General features: G+C 46.7%; 1 protein-coding gene across 39 annotated transcripts in view; it reads left to right on the top strand.

Moving 5' to 3' along the window:
- CNIH3 (cornichon family AMPA receptor auxiliary protein 3) overlaps positions 1–20023 on the top strand; it is a 157373-nt gene extending 137350 nt beyond the window's left edge. For 31 of the 39 annotated variants that reach the window (XM_024976475.2, XM_024976471.2, XM_059875510.1 and 28 more), the window contains 4 exons: positions 2282–2394; positions 9084–9227; positions 13478–13538; positions 18076–20023. In XM_024976475.2, coding sequence (XP_024832243.1) covers positions 2282–2394; positions 9084–9227; positions 13478–13538; positions 18076–18396 — 639 coding nt within the window. In that variant the 3' untranslated portion in view covers positions 18397–20023. Of the gene's footprint in view, positions 1–400; positions 1858–2281; positions 2395–2616; positions 4423–9083; positions 9228–9482; positions 9751–13409; positions 13539–18075 lie in introns of those variants that run through there. The other 8 variants (XM_024976495.2, XM_024976498.2, XM_024976491.2 and 5 more) reach the window with 7 other exon arrangements.
- Positions 20024–20818: the final 795 nt, after the last annotated feature.

Raw genomic sequence — 20818 nt, forward strand, 5'->3', positions numbered from 1 at the left:
TTGCTGTCCCACCTGCAAGGGTGCTGCTCAGTGTTAGGCAGAGGCAGCAGGGAGAAGCCACCAAGAGCAGCACGGATTCTCAGCTTTTATCCCCTGTGCACCCAGGTGGCCTCCATTAAGCAGTTCTCCTCCGTGTGGTGACAGTGACGAAGCCTCCCTGCTCAGAAGGTTGCAGCTTCCACTATAAATCAAGCTCCGAAGAGAGAAGCAGTGATGGTGATGAATAGGGGGGCCTGTAATCAGTCGGAGATTTGTCACTGGAGCTGCAGACGGGGATGATCCAGGCCCGTAGTGGCTGTCTCTTAACATGTTAATTACCTCGGCATAAGTGTCTGAAATTGATGATTAAAAAATGAAGAGATGTAAGTAGTAGAGGTCACAGCCACTGCCCCCTGGAGCTGGCAGGCTGAGAACTGGAGGAGGGAGGAGGGGGGTTTTCTCTTTAAGCAGGAGGAGGTAAGGAGGAGGCTTGGCTGGGCACAGATGGGGTTGGTAAAGATGGCTGCAAGGTCCTGGGAGGAGAAATGATGGGACATACCCCCTCCTACCAGATGGTCCAGGCTCACAGGGGCTGGCTGTGCCCAGTTCCCCCACTGAGGTCACTGCTGGCTCTTGTAAGTTGATTCTAGGATTACTGCCTGAGAATTATAAGATGTGGGTCAATGCAGTTCATTCTTCTCTGGACTTGAGAAGAAAGAAGATGCCACTTACAAAATGCATTTCTTCCACATGTGCCTCTGCATGTATTTATTCCAAATGCGTGTCCCTCACTATATCTGTCATCTGGGGCAGTTGGATAATCTGACTAAAGTGAGAGACGAAAGAGACCAAGGTCGTGTGCTTTCCCCCAGATGGGACAGTTAGAGGCAGTTTATTTCCCATCCAGAGGAATTTTGGTTTGTGGCCACAGGCTGCACACCTGATGCCACCCAGCCATGCTCCAGCCATGTGCGCATGGTCAGTTCAACTGATTTTGTCAAATACTTGCTAAGTCTCTACTAAGTGCAAAAAAGCACTGTGCAAATGGAGATGAGAAAAGAATAGAAAATAGAGTTTGGCCAGGACAGTTTATAGACTTGTGGAGTAGATCCTGGAAGAGATCTAGGTGTGTTGAGAGGTGGGAGGAACGTCATGACTCCATCACGGACCTGGAGAATCCCCTGGGTGAGGGTCAGAAAGCATCCTGCGGGGCTGAGACCTTTAGGGAGGAGGGGACAGTGTGGTGGGATGGGCAGAGCTTCCATTAGAAAGTGGTGTTTGAGACAGGTCTTGAAGGATGGTTAGACTATGCTAGCTGGATCAAGGCATTCATCATGGTCTAAACAATGCCCAGAGACTAACCACCCCCCGTCCCGACATAGATGTATACATTCATTAAATACTCATTCATTAAATATTTATTCCTCTATGAGTGAGAAAGATGGTGCATTTATATCTCTGTTTTAGGGTTTCCTTGCTACTTGCTTGGGTACCAGATTTCTCTTTTATAGTCACTTTGATTTCTGTTTCAGCTTTACTTTCTGTTAAGATGTAACCACCCTTAGGAGGGGGTGGTTCACAGTCGTTGAGCTCTTTTTACCATTTATACCAGTGTGGGTAGATTGGGGTTGGGAGGTTTAGTCTTCCTGCTGGTCACATTCTACCGTCTGATCCTTCTTGATCTGGACCAGACTCTTTTCCCTCTGGAGGCTAAAGTTTCCCTCTTTTATCATTACATGTCGTTCTTTTCAGGTTCTTCTGGATCCATCCACCATCAAGCAAAATGCCGTTTCCCCAAGTCTCCTTTATTTGAACTAAATAGTTGGATACAACTGAAGTGACTTAGGACGCATGCACACATATTAATATTTGCTTTAGGTTTGTGAGTCTCTATATGTGAAACAGGAGCAGGGCAGTTGTTGAATCACTGAAAACCCTATCAGTGTTCTTCCAGTGGGTCCTGCCCGGGGTCAGACATCACAGGGGCTGGATGGCCTCTTCTGCTTCTCCCAGGGGGTCATCCATGGGTGACCCTCTGAAGCAAGTGCCCTGTTCTGGTATGTAGGGTGCTGAGGGTCTCTGTCCGTTTAGGGCTAGGTATAAAGCATGGCTCTGGTCACATAAAGAGGAGAACTTACCAGAAATGGCCGGGGGCAGTGACTCTGTGATGCTGTGTGGGGGTAGGGGCTGTGTGTCATCAGCATGTTGGAGGCAGTATCCAGGCAGACATCAGATGCTGTGGAGGCCGGAGTGGGACTTCTCCTCCCTCTCACTCAGGCCTGTGTCTCTGCTTCCTCTTCAGCTGGTGCTGCCAGAATATTCCATCCACAGCCTCTTCTGCATCATGTTCCTGTGTGCTCAGGAGTGGCTCACCCTGGGGCTGAATGTCCCTCTACTCTTCTATCACTTCTGGAGGTAAGTCTGCTTGGGACTGCTCCATCCTTCCCTTTCCTGCTCAGGCAGCCTGCCATGTAGAGATGACATCCCCCACATGGACCAGCCAGCTGTGCCTTCCTCTCACCCCTTCCCAGGTTACCCTTACCCCAAAGCCTTCTCTGCAAGTTGCTCTCAGATAGCAGTCCAGTAAGGGAAGGTTCTTCCTATAGATTCCACTAACCACAGCCTCAACCCTCACAGATCAGCATTAAAGGCTTATATGCAGAGTACATCATGAGAAACGCTGGACTGGAAGAAACACAAGCTGGAATCAAGATTGGCGGGAGAAATATCAATAACCTCAGATATGCAGATGATACCACCCTTATGGCAGAAAGTGAAGAGGAACTCAAAAGCCTCTTGATGAAAGTGAAAGTGGAGAGTGAGAAAGTTGGCTTAAAGCTCACCATTCAGAAAACGAAGATCATGGCATCTAGTCCCATCACTTCATGGGAAATAGATGGGGAAACAGTGGAAACAGTGTCAGACTTTATTTTTTTGAGCTCCCAAATCACTGCAGATGGTGACTGCAGCCATTGGAAGGAAAGTTATGACCAACCTAGATAGCATATTCAAAAGCAGAGACATTACTTTGCCAACAAAGGTCCGTCTAATCAAGGCTATGGTTTTTCCTGTGGTCATGTATGGATGTGAGAGTTGGACTGTGAAGAAGGCTGAGCACCGAAGAATTGATGCTTTTGAACTGTGGTGTTGGAGAAGACTCTTGAGAGTCCCTTGCACTGCAAGGAGATCCAACCAGTCCATTCTGAAGGAGATCGGCCCTGGGATTTCTTTGGAAGGAATGATGCTAAAGCTGAAACTCCAGTACTTTGGCCACCTCATGCGAAGAGTTGACTCATTGGAAAAGACTCTGATGCTGGGAGGGATTGGGGGCAGGAGGAGAAGGGGACGACAGAGGATGAGATGGCTGGATGGCATCACTGACTTGATGGACGTGAGTCTCAGTGAACTCCGGGAGTTGGTGATGGACAGGGAGGCCTGGCGTGCTGCGATTCATGGGGTCGCAAAGAGTCAGACACGACTGAGCGACTGATCTGATCTGATCTGATAGCATTATTCACAGTAGCCACAAAGTAGACAAAACCAAGGCTTCCCTGGTGGCTCAGCAATCTAGAATCCACCTGCCAATGCTGGAGACATAAGAAATGTGGGTTTGATCCCTGGGTCAGGAAGATCCCCTGGAGAAAGAAATGGCAACCCACTCGTTTTCTTGCCTGGAAGACCCCATGGACAGAGGAATCTGGCTGGCTACAGTCCATGGGGTCGCAAAGAGTTAGACACAACTCAGTGACTAAAAAACAACAACAACAAAGACACAACCCAAATGTCCATCAAAAGATGAATGAACAAATGAAATGTGAAATATCCTTACAACGGAGTGTTACTGAGCAATGAAAACCAATAAAGTGCTGATACATGCAACACCATGGACAAAGCCTGAACATATTACAAGTGAAAGAAGTGAAGTGAAAGTCGCTCAGTCATGTCTGACTGTCTGCGACCCCATGGAAATTCTCCAGGCCAGAATACTCTTTTCGACCCCATGCAATTCTCCAGGCCAGAATACTGGAGTGGGTAACCTTTCCCTTCTCCAAGGGATCTTCCCAACCCAGGGATTGAACCCAGGTCTTCCACATTGCAGGTGGATTCTTTACCAGCTGAGCTACAAGGAAAGAAGCCAATCACAAAAAGCCATTTATAAGAAATGTCCGAAATAGGCAGATCTATAGAGATGGAAAGTGGAGTGGTGATTGCCAGGGGCTGGAAGGGAGTGGGAGTGAGGAGTGACTGCTGATGGGTACGCTATTTTCTTTTGAAATTGATGAAAATGTTCTGAAATTAGATACTGGTGATGTTGTACAATGCTGTGAGTATGTTAAAAACCACTGAATTGTATACTTTTAAAAGGTGAATTTTTTGGCATATGAATTATATCTTAATAAAAATAACCCACCTACCAGATGGGCTACATTTTCTGGGACAGTTCTGATTTTAAATGTTCTATTCCCTGCTAAGACCATGCATCAGATCATATGATTTGGGCTTTTTGTAAAAGAGAATCACCATATGGGTATAGAAGGTGGGTTGGGGGTGGGGGAAGCGTATACCAAAGTAGTAAAAGATGCAATTGTACAGATAAATGAGCCACACTTTTGATCCCCCACAAACATTTAATCATTGTCATCATACCATACAGTATAACCTGTATTTAGTCACGTCTGGAACATTCACTCCTTCATTTAGCAAACATATGGAAGACACACTATGGGCCAGACATTGTGGGGGATTCCAAGATGAATGTAAAATATAATATTACCTTCAAGGAATATATACCCTAGTGGTGGAGGGAAATATATTCTTACCAGGTGTATGAGGAGCATGGGTAGAATGTAGAGGAATGGAGGGGCAGCACTGGGAAATCTGGAAAAGCACATTCGAGGTTAAGGGACTAGCCTGTGCAAAGGCTCAGAGGTAAGAGAGCTCCTGGTGTTCTGGGGAGCAGCGGTTGTTCAGTGTGGTTGGCTGTGGGGTCCTGAGATGAAAGGGAGCAGAGATGGCGTTGGCAGCTGGGGATCAGGTGTGGAGGGTCTGAAATGACTTGGCAGGAAGTTGGAAACGTTTCTTCTGTAGGGAATGGCTCTCTCTCAGGAGCTTTCCAGGAGGAAAATGACATTGCCGGATCCGATTTTTAGGATGGTTGACCCTGACAGCAGCGGGAAGGCTGGGTAGGAGGGTGAAATTTTAAGGACGAAATCTAATTAGGAGGTTCTGGTGAAATTCCAGGTGGAAAGAATGAAGGCTTGTCCCAGGTAATGGAAGTTGGGATGAAGAGAGAAGAGGGGGAGAGGTCTGGAGAGGTAAACTGGACATAATTTGGCCAATAATTGGAAACAGGAGGTGAAGAAGAGGGGGCATGTCAAGGCTGGGTTGCTAGGAGGTGACCAAGAGCAGGATGCAGGTTTAGGGAGGAATGAAGATGATTCAGTTACATACGAAAGTCCTTTTATGTAAAGGTAACCTACTAAAAGCTACCCCACGTCCGAGGTCAGGGGCAGAAGCCGGGAGGACCCCATGCCCAAGGGGAGGCAGCCAAGAGGAGCTACCCCACGTCCGAGGTCAGGGATTGCAGTCGTCTCACACGCTAGTAAAGTAATGCTCAAAATTCTCCAAGCCAGGCTTCAGCAATAAGTGAACCATGAACTTCCAGATGTTCAAGCTGGTTTTAGAAAAGGCAGAGGAACCAGAGACCAAATTGCCAACATCCGCTGGATCATCAAAAAAGCAAGAGAGTTACAGAAAAACATCTATTTCTGCTTTATTGACTATGCCAAAGCCTTTGACTGTGTGGATCACAATAAACTGTGGAAAATTCTGAAAGAGATGGGAATACCAGACCACCTGACCTGCCTCTTAAGAAATTTGTATGCAGGTCAGGAAGCAACAGTTAGAACTGGACATGGAACAACAGACTGGTTCCAAATAGGAAAAGGAGTACGTCAAGGCTATATATTATCACCCTGCTTATTTAACTTCTATGCAGAGTACATCAGGAGAAACGCTGGACTGGAAGAAGCACAAGCTGGAATCAAGATTGCTGGGAGAAATATCAATAACCTCAGATATCCAGATGACACCACCCTTATGGCAGAAAGTGAAGAGGAACTAAAAAGCCTCTTGATGAAAGTGAAAGTGGAGAGTGAAAAAGTTGGCTTAAAGCTCAACATTCAGAAAACGAAGATCACGGCATCTGGTCCCATTACTTCATGGGAAATAGATGGGGAAACAGTGGAAACAGTGTCAGACTTTATTTTTCTGGGCTCCAAAATCACTGCAGATGGTGATTGCAGCCATGAAATTAAAAGACGCTTACTCCTTGGAAGAAAAGTTATGACCAACCTAGATAGGATATTGAAAAGCAGAGACATTACTTTGCCAACAAAGGTCCATCTAGTCAAGGCTATGGTTTTTCCTGTGGTCATGTATGGATGTGAGAGTTGGACTGTGAAGAAGGCTGAGCGCCGGAGAATTGATGCTTTTGAACTGTGGTGTTGGAGAAGACTCTTGAGAGTCCCTTGCACTGCAAGGAGATCCAACCAGTCCATTCTGAAGGAGATCAGCCCTGGGATTTCTTTGGAAGGAATGATGCTAAAGCTGAAACTCCAGTACTTTGGCCACCTCATGCGAAGAGTTGACTTATTGGAAAAGACTCTGATGCTGGGAGGGATTGGGGGCAGGAGGAGAAGGGGACGACAGAGGATGAGATGGCTGGATGGCATCACTGACTCGATGGATGTGAGTCTCAGTGAACTCTAGGAGTTGGTGATGGACAGGGAGGCCTGGTGTGCTGCGATTCATGGGGTCGCAAAGAGTCGGACACGACTGAGCGACTGAACTGAACTAAACCGAACCTACTAAAATCTGAATTTAAAGAGAAGTCAAATAGAAACATTATGGTGTTGAAATGGATTGAGTACCCACCCAGAGACTTTTCATGTCTGCCTCCTCCAATATCCACAACAAAAAGGTGGGTTGTACACACAGGTCACAAAGACTTACCAAGGTTGAGTCACAACCCAGCATTACTCAGCTGGGACATGGCAGGTCCATTTCTGTAGGGAACACAGGTCATGTCCTTGTCACCTGACGGCTGGCTCTTCTCCCTCTAAAAGTCATTTATCCCAAAGTTCTTCAAACACTTCGTTGTTAATCCAGGGTATCAAAAATGTGGTTTATTTGCCGAAGTTTGGTTAGTGCACTGATTCTTAGGGCTCTCACCCCTCCACAAGGAAGGGAGGGAGAGCCAGCCATGCCGTTACACTGGAACATTTCTGTGTATAAGGAAGTGACTGCAGTCTTCTTGCCAGTAGGAAGTTAGCCTTATGTTTTTGAATCCCTGACAGATCTAGCCTAGTTCTGGCAGTTTGTAAGTACCCAGAAAATGAAAGAAAAAGGATTGAGGAAGGGAAGTGTCCTTTACAAATCAGAGTCCTTGAACCCCCCTCTCTTTCCTTTCTGCCCACCTCTCCTCTCCGAAGGTCCAGCCCAGCGATGTTTCTAGGGCAGTTAAAGCCCCCTCTGCTTAGCTCTCAGTTCGCTTAATTGCAAGTAGAACAGCAGGACTTTTGTTCAGCATCTGTTCTTTGAGATTATTTGGACCCATCACTTCACACAGTTTTCACAGCAGCCCTTTGGAGTAAGCAGTTTCAGTCCCATTTTACAGATGTGAAAGTTGGGGTTCAGAGAGGTTAATGGCTGACCCAAAGAAGCTCAGTCCCTGAGCCACTCAGCCCCCCTGCCACCCTTGCCTCCACTTAATGATGTCACCTGGGAACAAGGCCACAGCAAAAGCAAATAGGTTTTGAAATCTGCTCCAAGGAAGAGGAGCGGTGAGTGGCCTGGAGGGCTGTGAGCTGGCAGATGTCATTGAATCTGGCTTGTGATTTCCTCTCGGCACAGCGTGGATGACAGATAATGTCAGCGCAGTCCTCTGAAGGGGATGAAGAGGGAACTGAAATACCAGCTCCGGGAGTTGCTGCGTTACGGGGATGCTCTTCAAAGCCGGTGTGATTAAGCCCATCAGACCCCTCGCCTGGTCCTCCATTTCCCTCGAGGACCACGGCGGGACCCAGAGCCTCACAGGAGCCACTAATTTGCACCCGGCTTCCTGATTCCCTCACCAGGCTGACAAAAAAGCAGCTGCAGAGCGATTTCAGCTGCACTTTGTTCTCTGGCTTTGAATGAGGTGCTGGCTGAGACCCTGGGGGCAGTGTCTTTGTAAGGGCCAGACAGATGGACAGCCTCAGGGGCAAGACTCACCTCCTGCCTGACCACTTCCCGAGGTCTCACCCAGCACAGCTGGAGTCTCTCCCCTCCTGTGAGCACAGCGGGTTCACGCTGCGCCAAGGCGATGTTTTGAAGATGACACCAAGTCTGCATTTGCCCCCTCCTCCCAGCGCTCTCTGGGTTCACCCCGTTTCCCTCTGGAGCAGCTCTCTCCCTGCAATGGCCGATGTTCTTTTTATAATTTTCGTCCTTCTCTCAAGGAGAAAATTACCTGTAAACTCCTCCGCACTCAAGTGGGAATGTGATGTCCCTTCCAGAGTATCCGGGATTTTAAAAGAGGGTCTGGGAGGAGGATAATCCAAAAGGAATTGTTTAATCCGAAGTAATGAATATTTATGGTAAAATTATGGTACAGCAACACTGGGAGGCAGAGATGCAACTGACGTCCACACACACCTGTGCCCCTAGTGATGCCCAGATCTGTACACATAACAGACACCACCACCCCCCCGACCTGCCCACAACACAGACCACCCTTCACCCACCCACATCCCTGGAGAAAGGAGGCTCTTCCTGGTACCTCCCAAGTGACATGGTTTCCTTCTGTCACCTGTGTGTGGGGCGAATGTGACGCTGGTGGATCTGCATACTCGGGTGTTACCATCTGCTGGAGGATAGTGGTTGAGCCACTGTTTAGTGATTCCTGGGCTGTATTTTGGGCAGTGATTCTGGCAGAATGCAGATGACTGCTTGGCAGTGACTCCTCAGAGGGAAGCCAGGCATCAGGAGGACTCAGCCCAGGTGACTTCCCATGTCCCTCCCAGGTCTCAGAACCGATGACAGCCTGTCTGCTCTCCCTGCAGGTATTTCCACTGTCCAGCAGACAGCTCCGAGCTCGCCTATGACCCACCGGTGGTCATGAACGCAGACACCTTGAGTTACTGTCAGAAGGAGGCGTGGTGTAAGCTGGCCTTCTATCTCCTCTCCTTCTTCTACTACCTTTACTGGTGAGTTTCTGCTCTTCTTTATGGATTTGACTCCTGTAGCAAGTGGAGGGGATATCAGGCCTTTGAGCATTGGAGTCCTGGCCTGTCAGGGACGGTTGGAGCCATCTAACAGTTTCTGTATGAAGGAGAGGGAGGGGCACAAGGTCCTACCTTGCCAGCTGACAGTTGCAGCCTTTGAGCTACACAGTGAAAACACATTCTGCCAACCCCTCTTAGGAGATTGTTGGTAAAGTGCACTTGGTTTCTCCTCCACAGGGCTCCCTGCCCCCAGCAGCTCCACAGCTCAGACAGTCAGTTCACCAGTGGCCGTGGATGCATAGCCTTATCGCCCCTTGACCCCCAGTTTCATGTGAAAGCATTCTTGGGAACCATAACAGAGACCCCCTGGGGCAGTCACGCTTCACAAATGGGCATTTTGGGTCCTTAAATGCTTATACTCACAATTCTCCCAGTATTATGTAACACCACTCTAATTAAATAAAACATGCTGACTTTGTAATTCTGTTTCGAGAGTCTCCCCTCTTTTCACTTCACTTCTGAGTAGAACATCCTAATGAAGTGGATAGCTATAAACAGACTGTCTTGTGGTTTGATTCCCCAGGAAGTGCCTTTTCTGAAAATGTCTCCTCCTCCTTCCTGTTCCTTTTGGGCTCATCCCTGAGGTGTCTCACCTGTCACTTTGCTCTCCTGTCCCTCTCTGCACCAGGCCACAATATCTCCAGGTACCCAGCGCTATCCTCAAAGTGGTCTGGTAGGCAGTAGCTGGGCGAGGAAGAGGGGCCTGCCTTGGAGTTTGGGTTAGGCTGGGGCAGGCGGAAAGCAGCTGCATTTACCCAGTATTTAAACAACCCAAACAAAAAGTGGGCAGAAGACCCAAACAGACATTTCTCCAAAGAAAACATACAGATGGCTAATAAACGCATGAAAAGATGCTCAGCATTACTCATTATTAGAGAAATGCAAATCAAAACTATGATGAGGTGTCACCTCACACTGGTCAGAATGGTCATCATTGAAAATCTACAAACAATAAATTCTGGAGAAGGTGTGGAGAAAAGGGAACCCTCTTGCATTGTTGATGGGAATGTAAAGTGATATAGCCACTATGGAGAACAGCATGGAGATTCCTTAAAAAACTAGCAATAAAACTATCAAATGACCCAACAATCCCACTATTGCACATATATACCCTGAGGAAAACAACAGAATGGGAAAGACTAGAGATCTCTTCAAGAAAATTAGAGATACCAAGGGACCATTTCATGCAAAGATGGGCTCAATAAAGGACAGAAATGGTATGGACCTAACAGAAGCAGAAGATATTAAGAAGAGGTGGCAAGAATACACAGAAGAACTGTACAAATAAGATCTTCACGACCCAGATAATCACGATGGTGTGATCACTGACCTAGAGCCAGACATCCTGGACTGTGAAGTCAAGTGGGCCTTAGAAAGCATCCCTACGAACAAAGCTAGTGGAGGTGATGGAATTCCAGTTGAGCTATTTCAAATCCTGAAAGATGATGCTGTGAAAGTGCTGCACTCAATATGCCAGCAAATTTGGAAAACTCAGCAGTGGCCATAGGACTGGAAAAGGTCAGTTTTCATTCCAATCCCAAAGAAAGGCAATGCTAAAGAATGCTCAAACTACCACACAATTGCACTCATCTCATACGCTAGTAAAGTAATGCTCAAAATTCTCCAAGCCAGGCTTCAGCAATACGTGAACTGTGAACTTCCAGATGTTCAAGCTGGTTTTAGAAAAGGCAGAGGAACCAGAGATCAAATTGACAACATCCAATGGGTCATGGAAAAAGCAATAGAGTTCCAGAAAAACATCTATTTCTGCTTTATTGACTATGCCAAAGCCTTTGACTGTGTGGATCACAATAAACTGTGGAAAATTCTGAAAGAGATGGGAATACCAGACCACCTGACCTGCCTCTTGAGAAATTTGTATGCAGGTCAGGAAGCAACAGTTAGAACTGGACGTAGAACAACAGACTGGTTCCAAATAGGAAAAGGAGTATGTCAGGGCTGTATATTGTCACCCTGCTTATTTAACTTCTATGCACAGTATATCATGAGAAACGCTGGACTGGAAGAAGCACAAGCTGGAATCAAGATTGCTGGGAGAAATATCAATAACCTCAGATATCCAGATGATACCACCCTTATGGCAGAAAATGAAGAGGAACTAAAAAGCCTCTTGATGAAAGTGAAAGTGGAGAGTGAAAAAGTTTGCTTAAAGCTCAACATTCAGAAAACGAAGATCACGGCATCTGGTCCCATCACTTCATGGGAAATAGATGGGGAAACAGTGGAAACAGTGTCAGACTTTATTTTTCTGGGCTCCAAAATCACTGCAGATGATGACTGCAGCCATGAAGTTAAAAGACACTTACTCCTTGGAAGGAAAGTTATGACCAACCTAGATAGCATATTGAAAAGCAGAGACATTACTTTGCCAACAAAGGTTCATCTAGTCAAGGCTATGGTTTTTCCTGTGGTCATGTATGGATGTGAGAGTTGGACTGTGAAGAAGGCTGAGTGCCGAAGAATTGATGCTTTTGAACTGTGGTGTTGGAGAAGACTCTTGAGAGTCCCTTGCACTGCAAGGAGATCCAACCAGTCCATTCTGAAGGAGATGAGCCCTGGGATTGCTTTGGAAGGAATGATGCTAAAGCTGAAACTCCAGTACTTTGGCCACCTCATGGGAAGAGTTGACCCATTGGAAAAGACTCTGATGCTGGGAGGGATTGGGGGCAGGAGGAGAAGGGGATGACAGAGGATGAGATGGCTGGATGGCATCACTGATCGACGGACGTGAGTCTCAGTGAACTCCGGGAGTTGGTGATGGAGAGGGAGGCCTGGCGTGCTGCGATTCACGGGATCGCAAAGAGTCGGACATGACTGAGCGACTGAACTGAACTGAACCCTGAGGAAACCATAACTGAAAGAGGCTCATGTACCCCAATGTTCATTGCAGCACTATTTACAGTAGCTAGGACATGGAAGCAACCTAGATGCCCATCAACAGATGAATGGATAAAGAAGTTGTGGTACATATATACAATGGAATATTACTCAGCCATGAAAAGGAATGCATTTGAGTCAGCTCTGATGAGGTGAACGAACCTGGAGCCTATTATACTATGTGAAGTAGGTCAGAAAGAGAAAAACAAATATTGTATATGAATGCATATATGTGGAATTTAGAAAGATGGTTCACATTTGCAGGGTGGCAGTGGGGACACAGGCATAGACTAGACATGTGGGCACAATGTGGGAAGGAGAGGGAGAGACGAAAGAGCAAAATGGAAACACGTACATTATCATATATAAAATAGACAGCCAGTGGGGATTTGTTATGTGACACATGGAGCTCAAACCCAGTGCTCTCTGACAACCTCAAGAGGTGGAATGGGGTAGGAGGGGAGTTCAAAAGGGAGAGGACATATGTATGTATACCTATGACTGATTCATTCATGTTGATATATGGCAGAAATTAACACAACATTGTAAAGCAATTATCCTCCAATTAAAAATTTTTAAAAAGCCAAGCCATGCTTTGAGCTAAGAGCTTGATGTATATTGCCTAGTGTATGAGCTAAATGTTATTATCGCCCTCATGTTGACAATGAGAAAACTGAGTCTGAGACATTAGATCATTTTCCCACAGTCACAGCTCGTAGTGACAAAGCTGGAAGTCCCTCTCAAGTTCAGTCCCAAAGACTGAGCTCTTAACTGGTGGCTCTTAGAAAATCTTTGTTGTTGTTTAGTTGCTTATTTGTGTTTGACTCTTTGCGACCCCATGGACTGCAGCACACCAGGCTTCCCTGTCCTTCACCATCTCCCGGAGTTTGCTCATACTCATGTCCATTGAGTCAATGATAGCATCCAACCATCTCATCCTCTGTCACCCTTTTCTCCTCCTTCCCTCAATCTTTCCTAGCATTAGGGTCTTTGTCAATGAATTGGCTCTTCCCATCAGGTGGCCAAAGCATTGGAGCTTTAGCATCAGTCCTTCCAGTGAACATTCAGGGTTGATTTCCTTTAGGGGAATCTTTAGGAAAGTCTTTATCGAAATGTGGTCTTTGGATCTTCTGCCTTAGGATCAGGGGGTGAAGAGGGTGTGCTTTTTAACAGAGCAGATTCTTGGTCTCAGATCTGCTGATTCAGAATTGCAGGGCTACACATCATCCTGGAGATGCTGCTTGGTCCACCTCCTCTCGTCTCTGCATCCGCAGGGTCCAGAAGACTCAGAAGCGCTGCATCTATAACTCCTTCTGGAATAACTCAGCCCTGGAGGTGATTCAGAATATTCTACCACATTCTTTTTTTTTTTTTTACCACAGTCTTGTTGGAGTCAAGGGTTGGTTCAGGCTCAGGGTGACACTTCTGTCCTCTTCCTGGATAGAATGTCCTGGTCCATTGCCTATTTCAATTTGAAAGGAGCCTAAGGGTCTCTGAAGCCTCTCTGGAGCTTTTCAAGGTGCCCAGCAGATTGGCCCAAGTGTCTTAACGAAAGCTGGCTCAGACTGCTTTTTATCTTGGGAAGCCTGCAGAAGGTGACTCAAGGTTTCATGGGCTTAGCGATTTGCTCACCTTGGGCTAACAGAGAGGTTAGGTTTCCTCGCTGGAGTGTGCTCAGCTTCCTTGTGGGGCTGTGGGCAGTCCCTGCTGCTGAATCACAGGCGAGGGGCCTGGCCCCAGAGGCAGTGTTGTCCCTCTTCAAAGCCAGCAGAACAAGGAGAGAACTTTCCCCCGATCCTGCCCTGTTCACTGGGGATCCGCTTTAGTCTGGATGGCAGATCAAGCTCCCTCATTTCAGTTTTGTTGCAGTAACTGCTGGAACGTAAGGTGCTGGAGGGAAGAAGGCATAGGAGTCCTCATGACTTTGCTTTCTGTCTGCTGAGCTGTGGGGGCAGTGCTGGGGCTCCTGCCTGTTAGATGGCTGTGATCATCCTGTAACTGACCATGTTCCAGACATTCTGTCTGATTGTCTGTCCTTTAGTTCAGTTTGACTCTGCCTTTATGTTACATTCGTTAATGACTTTGTTTGCAAAACAAAAGGGGAAACAACTGCTTCTCCCGCCTCACTGTGACCCTGGGTGGCAATCAGGGTTCTGCCTTCTTTGTTGAATCTGACTTCTTGGTGCTCTTCAGAGCTCCTTACAGACCCTGTTTCTCATATCTCAGGGGCTCCCAGCTCCTTAGATCCAGGGCTTGTGGTGAGCACAGGACTGTCAGTCCAGGCCATTCTCACAGGGACAGAAGGGGACCCATGTGCACGGAGAGCTGCTTCTGAGTCAAGCACAATGACGGACTCGAGTGACAGCCACTGGGAACCCTGTAAAGGAGGGGCTTTGGATTTTACAGTTTGAGGTTCCCGATGGGTTCCTAATGACATCATGGAGATTAAGAAATGTGTCGAAGGTCCTAACTGACAATTAGCAGTTGACCCCAGAGCCTGGACTCTGCCCCCTATGCCACGTGAACCACCCCAGCATCCAGTGCCACCCCCTCCTCAGGTTGTCTTGTGGAGCAGGAGACCTTTGCAGGTTACATGTGATGGGGGTTGTGCATGTGTGCTAAGTCACTTCCATCGTGTCTGATTCTTTGCAAGCCTATGGACCGTAACCCACCAGGCCCCTCTGTCCATGGGATTCTCCAGGCAGGAATACTGGAGTGGGTTGCCATGCCCTCCTCCAGGAGGTTTTCCTAACCCAGGGGTCAAACCAGAGTCTCTTTCATCTCCTGCATTGGCAAGTGGATTCCTTACCACTAGCGCCACCCAGGAAACCCCACGATAGGGGCTACTTATTTAATATTAATACTTTTTTTCTCCTTTGCTTTTTGCGTCCCTTCTTTTCACAGCTATATGTAAAGCCTCCTCAGACAGCCATTTTGCTTTTTTGCATTTCTTTTTCTTGGGGATGGTCTTGATCCCTGTCTCCTGTACAATGTCACGAACCTCCATCCATAGTGCATCAGGCACTCTGTCTATCAGATCTAGTCCCTTAAATCTATTTCTCACTTCCACTGTAAGGAATTTGATTTAGGTCATACCTGAATGGTCTAGTGGTTTTCTCCACTTTCTTCAATTTCAGTCTGAATTTGGCAATAAGGAATTCTTGATCTGAGCCACAGTCAGCTCCTGAACTTGTTTTTGCTGACTGTATAGAGCTTCTCCATCTTTGGCTGCAAAGCATATAATCAATCTGATTTTGGTGTCGATCATCTGATGATGTCCATGTGTAGAGTCTTCTTTTGTGTTGTTGGAAGAGGGTGTTTGCTATGACCAGTGCGTTCTCTTGGCAGAACTCTATTAGCTTTTTCCCTGCTTCATTCTGTACCCCAAGGCCAAATTTGCCTGTTACTCCAGGTGTTTCTTGACTTCCTACTTTTGCATTCCAGTCCCCTATAATGAAAAGGACATCTCTTTTGGGTGTTAGTTCTAGGAGATCTTATAGATTCTGGGCTCCAAAATCACTGCAGATAGTGACTGCAGCCATGAAATTAAAAGACGCTTACTCCTTGGAAGTGGAGAAGGCAATGGCACCCCATTCCAGTACTCTTGCCTGGAAAATCCCATGGCTGGAGGAGCCTGGTAGGCTGCAGTCCATGGGGTCGCTGGGAGTCGGACACAACTGAGCGACTTTACTTTCACTTTTCACTTTCATGCATTGGAGAAGGAAATGGCAACCCACTCTAGTGTTCTTGCCTGGAGAATCCCAGGGACAGGGGAGCCTGGTGGGCTGCCGTCCATGGGGTCGCACAGAGTCGGACACAACTAAAGCGACTTAGCAGCAGCAGTACTCCTTGGAAGGAAAGTTATGACCAACCTAGACAGCATATTAAAAAGCAGAGACACTACTTTGCCAACAAAGGTCCGTCTAGTCAAGGCTATGGTTTTTCCTGTGGTCATGTATAGATGTGAGAGTTGGACTATAAAGAAAGCTGAGCGCCGAAGAATTGATGCTTTTGAACTGTGGTGTTGGAGAAGACTCTTGAGAGTCCCTTGGACTGCAAGGAGATCCAACCAGTCCATCCTAAAGGAGATCAGTCCTGAATATTCATTGGAAGGACTGATGCTGAAGCTGAAACTCCAATACTTTGACCACCTCATGAGAAGAGCTGACTCATTTGAAAAGACCCTGCTGCTGGCAAAGATTGAGGGCAGGAGGAGAAGGGGACGATACAGCATGAGATGGTTGGATGGCATCACCGACTCAATGGACATGGGTTTGGCTGAACTCCAGGAGTTGGTAATGGACAGGGAGGACTGGCATGCTGCGATTCATGGGGTCACAAAGAGTCGGACACAACTGAGCAACTGAACTGATTGAATATTAATACTAATGCTAATATTAAAATCAAAACCAATAGAAACTGGTTAGTCCAGTGAGGATTCTGCCTGTTCAGCATAAAGGCCTTTTAAAATTAAGGGTGTAAACCAGAATGATACTAATACCTAAGGAGCACCACCCTCCTAACCAGTTGCTCTGGGTTGTGCCTGCCTCCCCTCCTGTTCATTTCTCTCACTCTGGTTATGTTATTTATGATGTACTTGATGGCAGAGACTTCATCTGTTTCATTCATCTCTGTATCTGCAGTGCCCTGGTTGTGCCCAGCACATAGTAGGTGCTTGCTCAATCCTTATTATTGCTACAGCTTAACTACACCCTCCCTCAGTGCAGTGGATGGGGCTGCATACTCCATCATTGTTTCCCAGCACTGAGAATAGGGACTGGCACTCAGGAGACGCTCAATAAATACTGAATGAACGCGGGAAGGAAAGTGAGTGAACACATACTGTGAGGCTCAGTGTTATAACGGAAGGAGCACTGGTTTTGGTTTTGGGACGTGGCTCCTCGCCTTGCTGTGTGACCTTGAGTGATCCGCTTTTCAGCGACCCCTGTATTTCCCCATGTCAAATAAGACCGCTCTAGCTCCAGACCTGACCGGTGAGGCTCTGTGAGCATGAGGCGTACCTCGTTCTCAAAGGCAGAACTTGAGCTTCTCAGAAGGGCCTTGTTGGGGCTTTGCAGCTGCAGAAGGTTAGAAGCAAAATTCTTCAGTTTCATTGTCTTTGGTTTTGTTTCTTAGATTTTCCTTTCTTCTCTCTATATTGTAAAAGAGTTGTTTTTCTTTCTGCCAGATAGAGTGTATATTTTGGTATAGAACCTTCTTCCTTGTTGCAGAATTAGCTTGCAGCCCTTTCTAAGAGTACAGGGATGTGTGACCCCCTCCTCAGTGGTGTTAGAACACCACCGTAAGACACATACTCTTAATGCATGTTTAATGCCTGGACTTTGTTAAAAACAAGAGGGCCAGGGAATTAACCATTTACGAATTCATTTAGTTTGTGAGCCCAGAGGGCCTGTGTTCACACACACGTCCCTACAGTCATGATGGTGAGCTTCTCCCCAGCACTGACATATTAACCAGCATAATCTGGGAGCCCCTGGACATGGCCATCACATATGCATGTGGCAGCTGGTGGCATAAAGAATCCACGGCACCCCGGACCCCTGGGGACCTGTCCTGCAATTGCAGAAAAGAGGAATAGCAGCCATAATCATTATCCTGTTGAGAATAATGAGAGACGCTCAGAGCAGTCATATCTCTCATCCAAGGGGCACAGTGTGGGCTCGTAACAATGGTTACACGAGGTGGGAAGTAGAAGAGGGAAGAGTTTGGGGAGCAGATAAGTTGCTCTAGTGACAGGAATGAAAAAGAAGCCAGGGGTCTGGCTTCTGGAAGGTGCCTCTTTTAAGGGCCGTCTAAGTCCTTTGCAGGCTCCCACTAATGCCGTCTTTTTTCCTCTTCTTTTTGCATCCAGCATGATCTACACTTTAGTGAGCTCTTAACTCCAAGACCACGCACATCCACAGAGACTGAGATGGGAGAGGCCCGAGGCTGTGCAGTCCATCCTGCTGGTGACAGGAGCAGGGACCAGTGTGGGGATGTGACAGACAGAGATGGGCAGATACTCGGAATTGGGAGCCGGAAGCAGGCAGCAGCCAGCGCCCGAGCCAGCCCGCTGTCACACGTGTGGTCGCCCTGTGTACCAGTCTTCCGCGTTCGCACCCCACACTTGGCCTGTAGATCCCTTCTGGGCAGCAGGGGCATGTGGGGTGATGAAACACGAAACCTCTTCTGAACGAGAATTGCTGCTTCCTGAATCCTCTTTATTGAAAGGCTCCCTGAAGTTCATGCTGCGTTCCTGGTCTGTGGGTGTGATGGCTGGAAGGCTGGAGGGTGCCCTCTGAGGAACCGGGTGACCCAGAGTCAAGGCTGCATCTGTGGGACAGATTGAAGATCTCAAGGATGTCATGGACTTACCTGAGACGCTTGTGTTTCTTCCAAGCCCTGGCCAGGCCCTTCACTTCGATGGGCGGGGCCTAGAAGGTGTGCAGACTTGCCTTGGGCTGTAACCAGCCTTAAGTCTGCAAGGGTGTCTATTTTTCTGCTCTGCTTTGTAAGAGCCCAGTGATGTTGGGAACTGAGTTTGGGGGCGGTATGTTGGTAAAGAATTATGGCCAAAATCAGGAGTGGGGGCTGGGAAGTGGGAAGGGGGGGAATTGTAGGAAAAATGATTTTTTAAAATACTGATGACATGTTCAAAGTGTTAATTCTTCGCCACCACAAACTGTACTGTTTTGTTGTCATCCCAAACCATCACAGGGCCATTGGAGGCGAGTCAATTAATCAACACTAGTCAAAACTACTAACTTTTAAGGCTTCCCAAACAGTCCCGAGGCCAGAAAGAGCTGGTGTGGCAGTTCTGTGCTGTGGGCATCCGGCTGCTGAGAAGTGAGACAACATAACTATAGCTGCATTGATGCTGCTGCATCATTCGTGCTGTTTGATTCAACACGAGGACATTAGTTCATTTAGAATTTTCCATTCGACATTCTCTCCTTCTTGGGTAGGAGTTGTACTCGGGGTTGTAAATAATGACAAGGCTGAGATTTTTATTATGTTTAAATTGGGCACCATGATTTTGACCTTATTCCCCCAACTTCCCTTCTTTTCTTGTGTTTGACATACACAGGCTATTTATACATGTACCAGCTTCCTTCTGAAGTCTGTGACTCAGGTTTATGAATGGTGTTTGTGTAACATGTATTCTGTGTTTAAAACGCTGAGATTGCTTGAGTGTCTCGCCTACCTGGCTGTCTCATTTTAAACCCGTTACAGGCTGGCTTCATCTCTATATAGATGGTAAACTGGTAGGTGGAGAAAGCAAAGTTTCAAAAAGACACGTTGCTTCTAAAAATTCTACAGAAAACAAAATGCAGATTTATGCTTTGAGGTTGAAGGTATGAAACCAGAGGATTCAAGGCAATATTTTTGGGATCAGGCTTCCCCTTGGCTCAGTAACTGTGGTTGGGGTGGAGAGTTTCCTTTAGGGCTGGTTAGTATCATTTCTGATTCGATTCCTGAGATAACCAGCTACCTTCAACCAGAGAAACCAGTCCTGGGTTCCAGGCTGCAGACAGCAGATCTGATCCTACCGCCATCTTGCAAATGCAACTGAGAGCAGAGGATAAATGGTCCGGGAGCTGTTGTTTGTTTTTATACTTTACCTCTTTCCAAAGCAATTTGAAATGACATAATAGCAGATACCGATGTGAAAAGACTGTTAAAATGTAAATAGCAACTTCCAACTTAAAAAGGAGGAGGACACAGAGATACGGGGCTTCCTGAGGGACTCTGTTTACTGGGATTGAGCGTTAAATATGATATCATTTCTCTTAACAGTAAATAATAACAATTCACATTTTCATAGTGTTTTGCATTTTACAGACTGTTTTTACATCTCATTTGACTTTCCTCACATTCCTATGACGTTGATATGATTCTTTTTTCCATTTTCTAAGTGAGGAGACTGAGGTTCAGAGAGGGTAACTGTCTTACCTATAGTCACACAACAGTCCCAGACCTGCCTTTGACTCCCAGGTTGTCTGACCTTAAACCCCATTTTCTTTTCATCACACCTGAGAGCTGGGAAAGTAGCTAGGATCCTATTAAGTTTTGATTAACATTAACTTTCTGAGAGAAGGAGAAGATTTTTAAAACAGAGTTATAGAGGAAGCACCTGATTTTCTTTTTTTTTCATGGGCAAGCCTCAGACTTGCTTTATTGTGGGCAGTTCTTCTCTAAGGTGGTTGTCTAAAAGCTTTTAAAAACTTCAAATGTCTTTTGGGCAGTTCTTATGTTTATGAAAGAGAAACATCCAAATATTTCTCCCCCACGAGTTGTGACTGTGAAGAAATGCCAGTGGTTGTTGGGAGTTTGAGCCAATTTTCAATTCCTGGGAGAATTATGATAAGATCAGAGTAAAGTACACAGTTGGTGGAGCCATTTTGTGTGCTGAGCTTTGTGCAAGACCTCTCCCAACTCTCACAGTGATCCTACATGGCAGGTTGCATGTTCTCAACCCCCAGTTTACAGGTCAGGAAAACAGGGAGGCTCAGGGCAAATGAGTCTTTCCTAGATGAACAGCCAGACCAGAGCTTAAGGCTACAAATAAATGGCCAGATAATAGCAATAGCTTAGTAATTGAGAAGTTGGGCATT

The sequence above is a fragment of the Bos taurus genome, chromosome 16 (genome assembly GCF_002263795.3).
Source record: "Bos taurus isolate L1 Dominette 01449 registration number 42190680 breed Hereford chromosome 16, ARS-UCD2.0, whole genome shotgun sequence".
NCBI lineage: Eukaryota > Metazoa > Chordata > Mammalia > Artiodactyla > Bovidae > Bos > Bos taurus.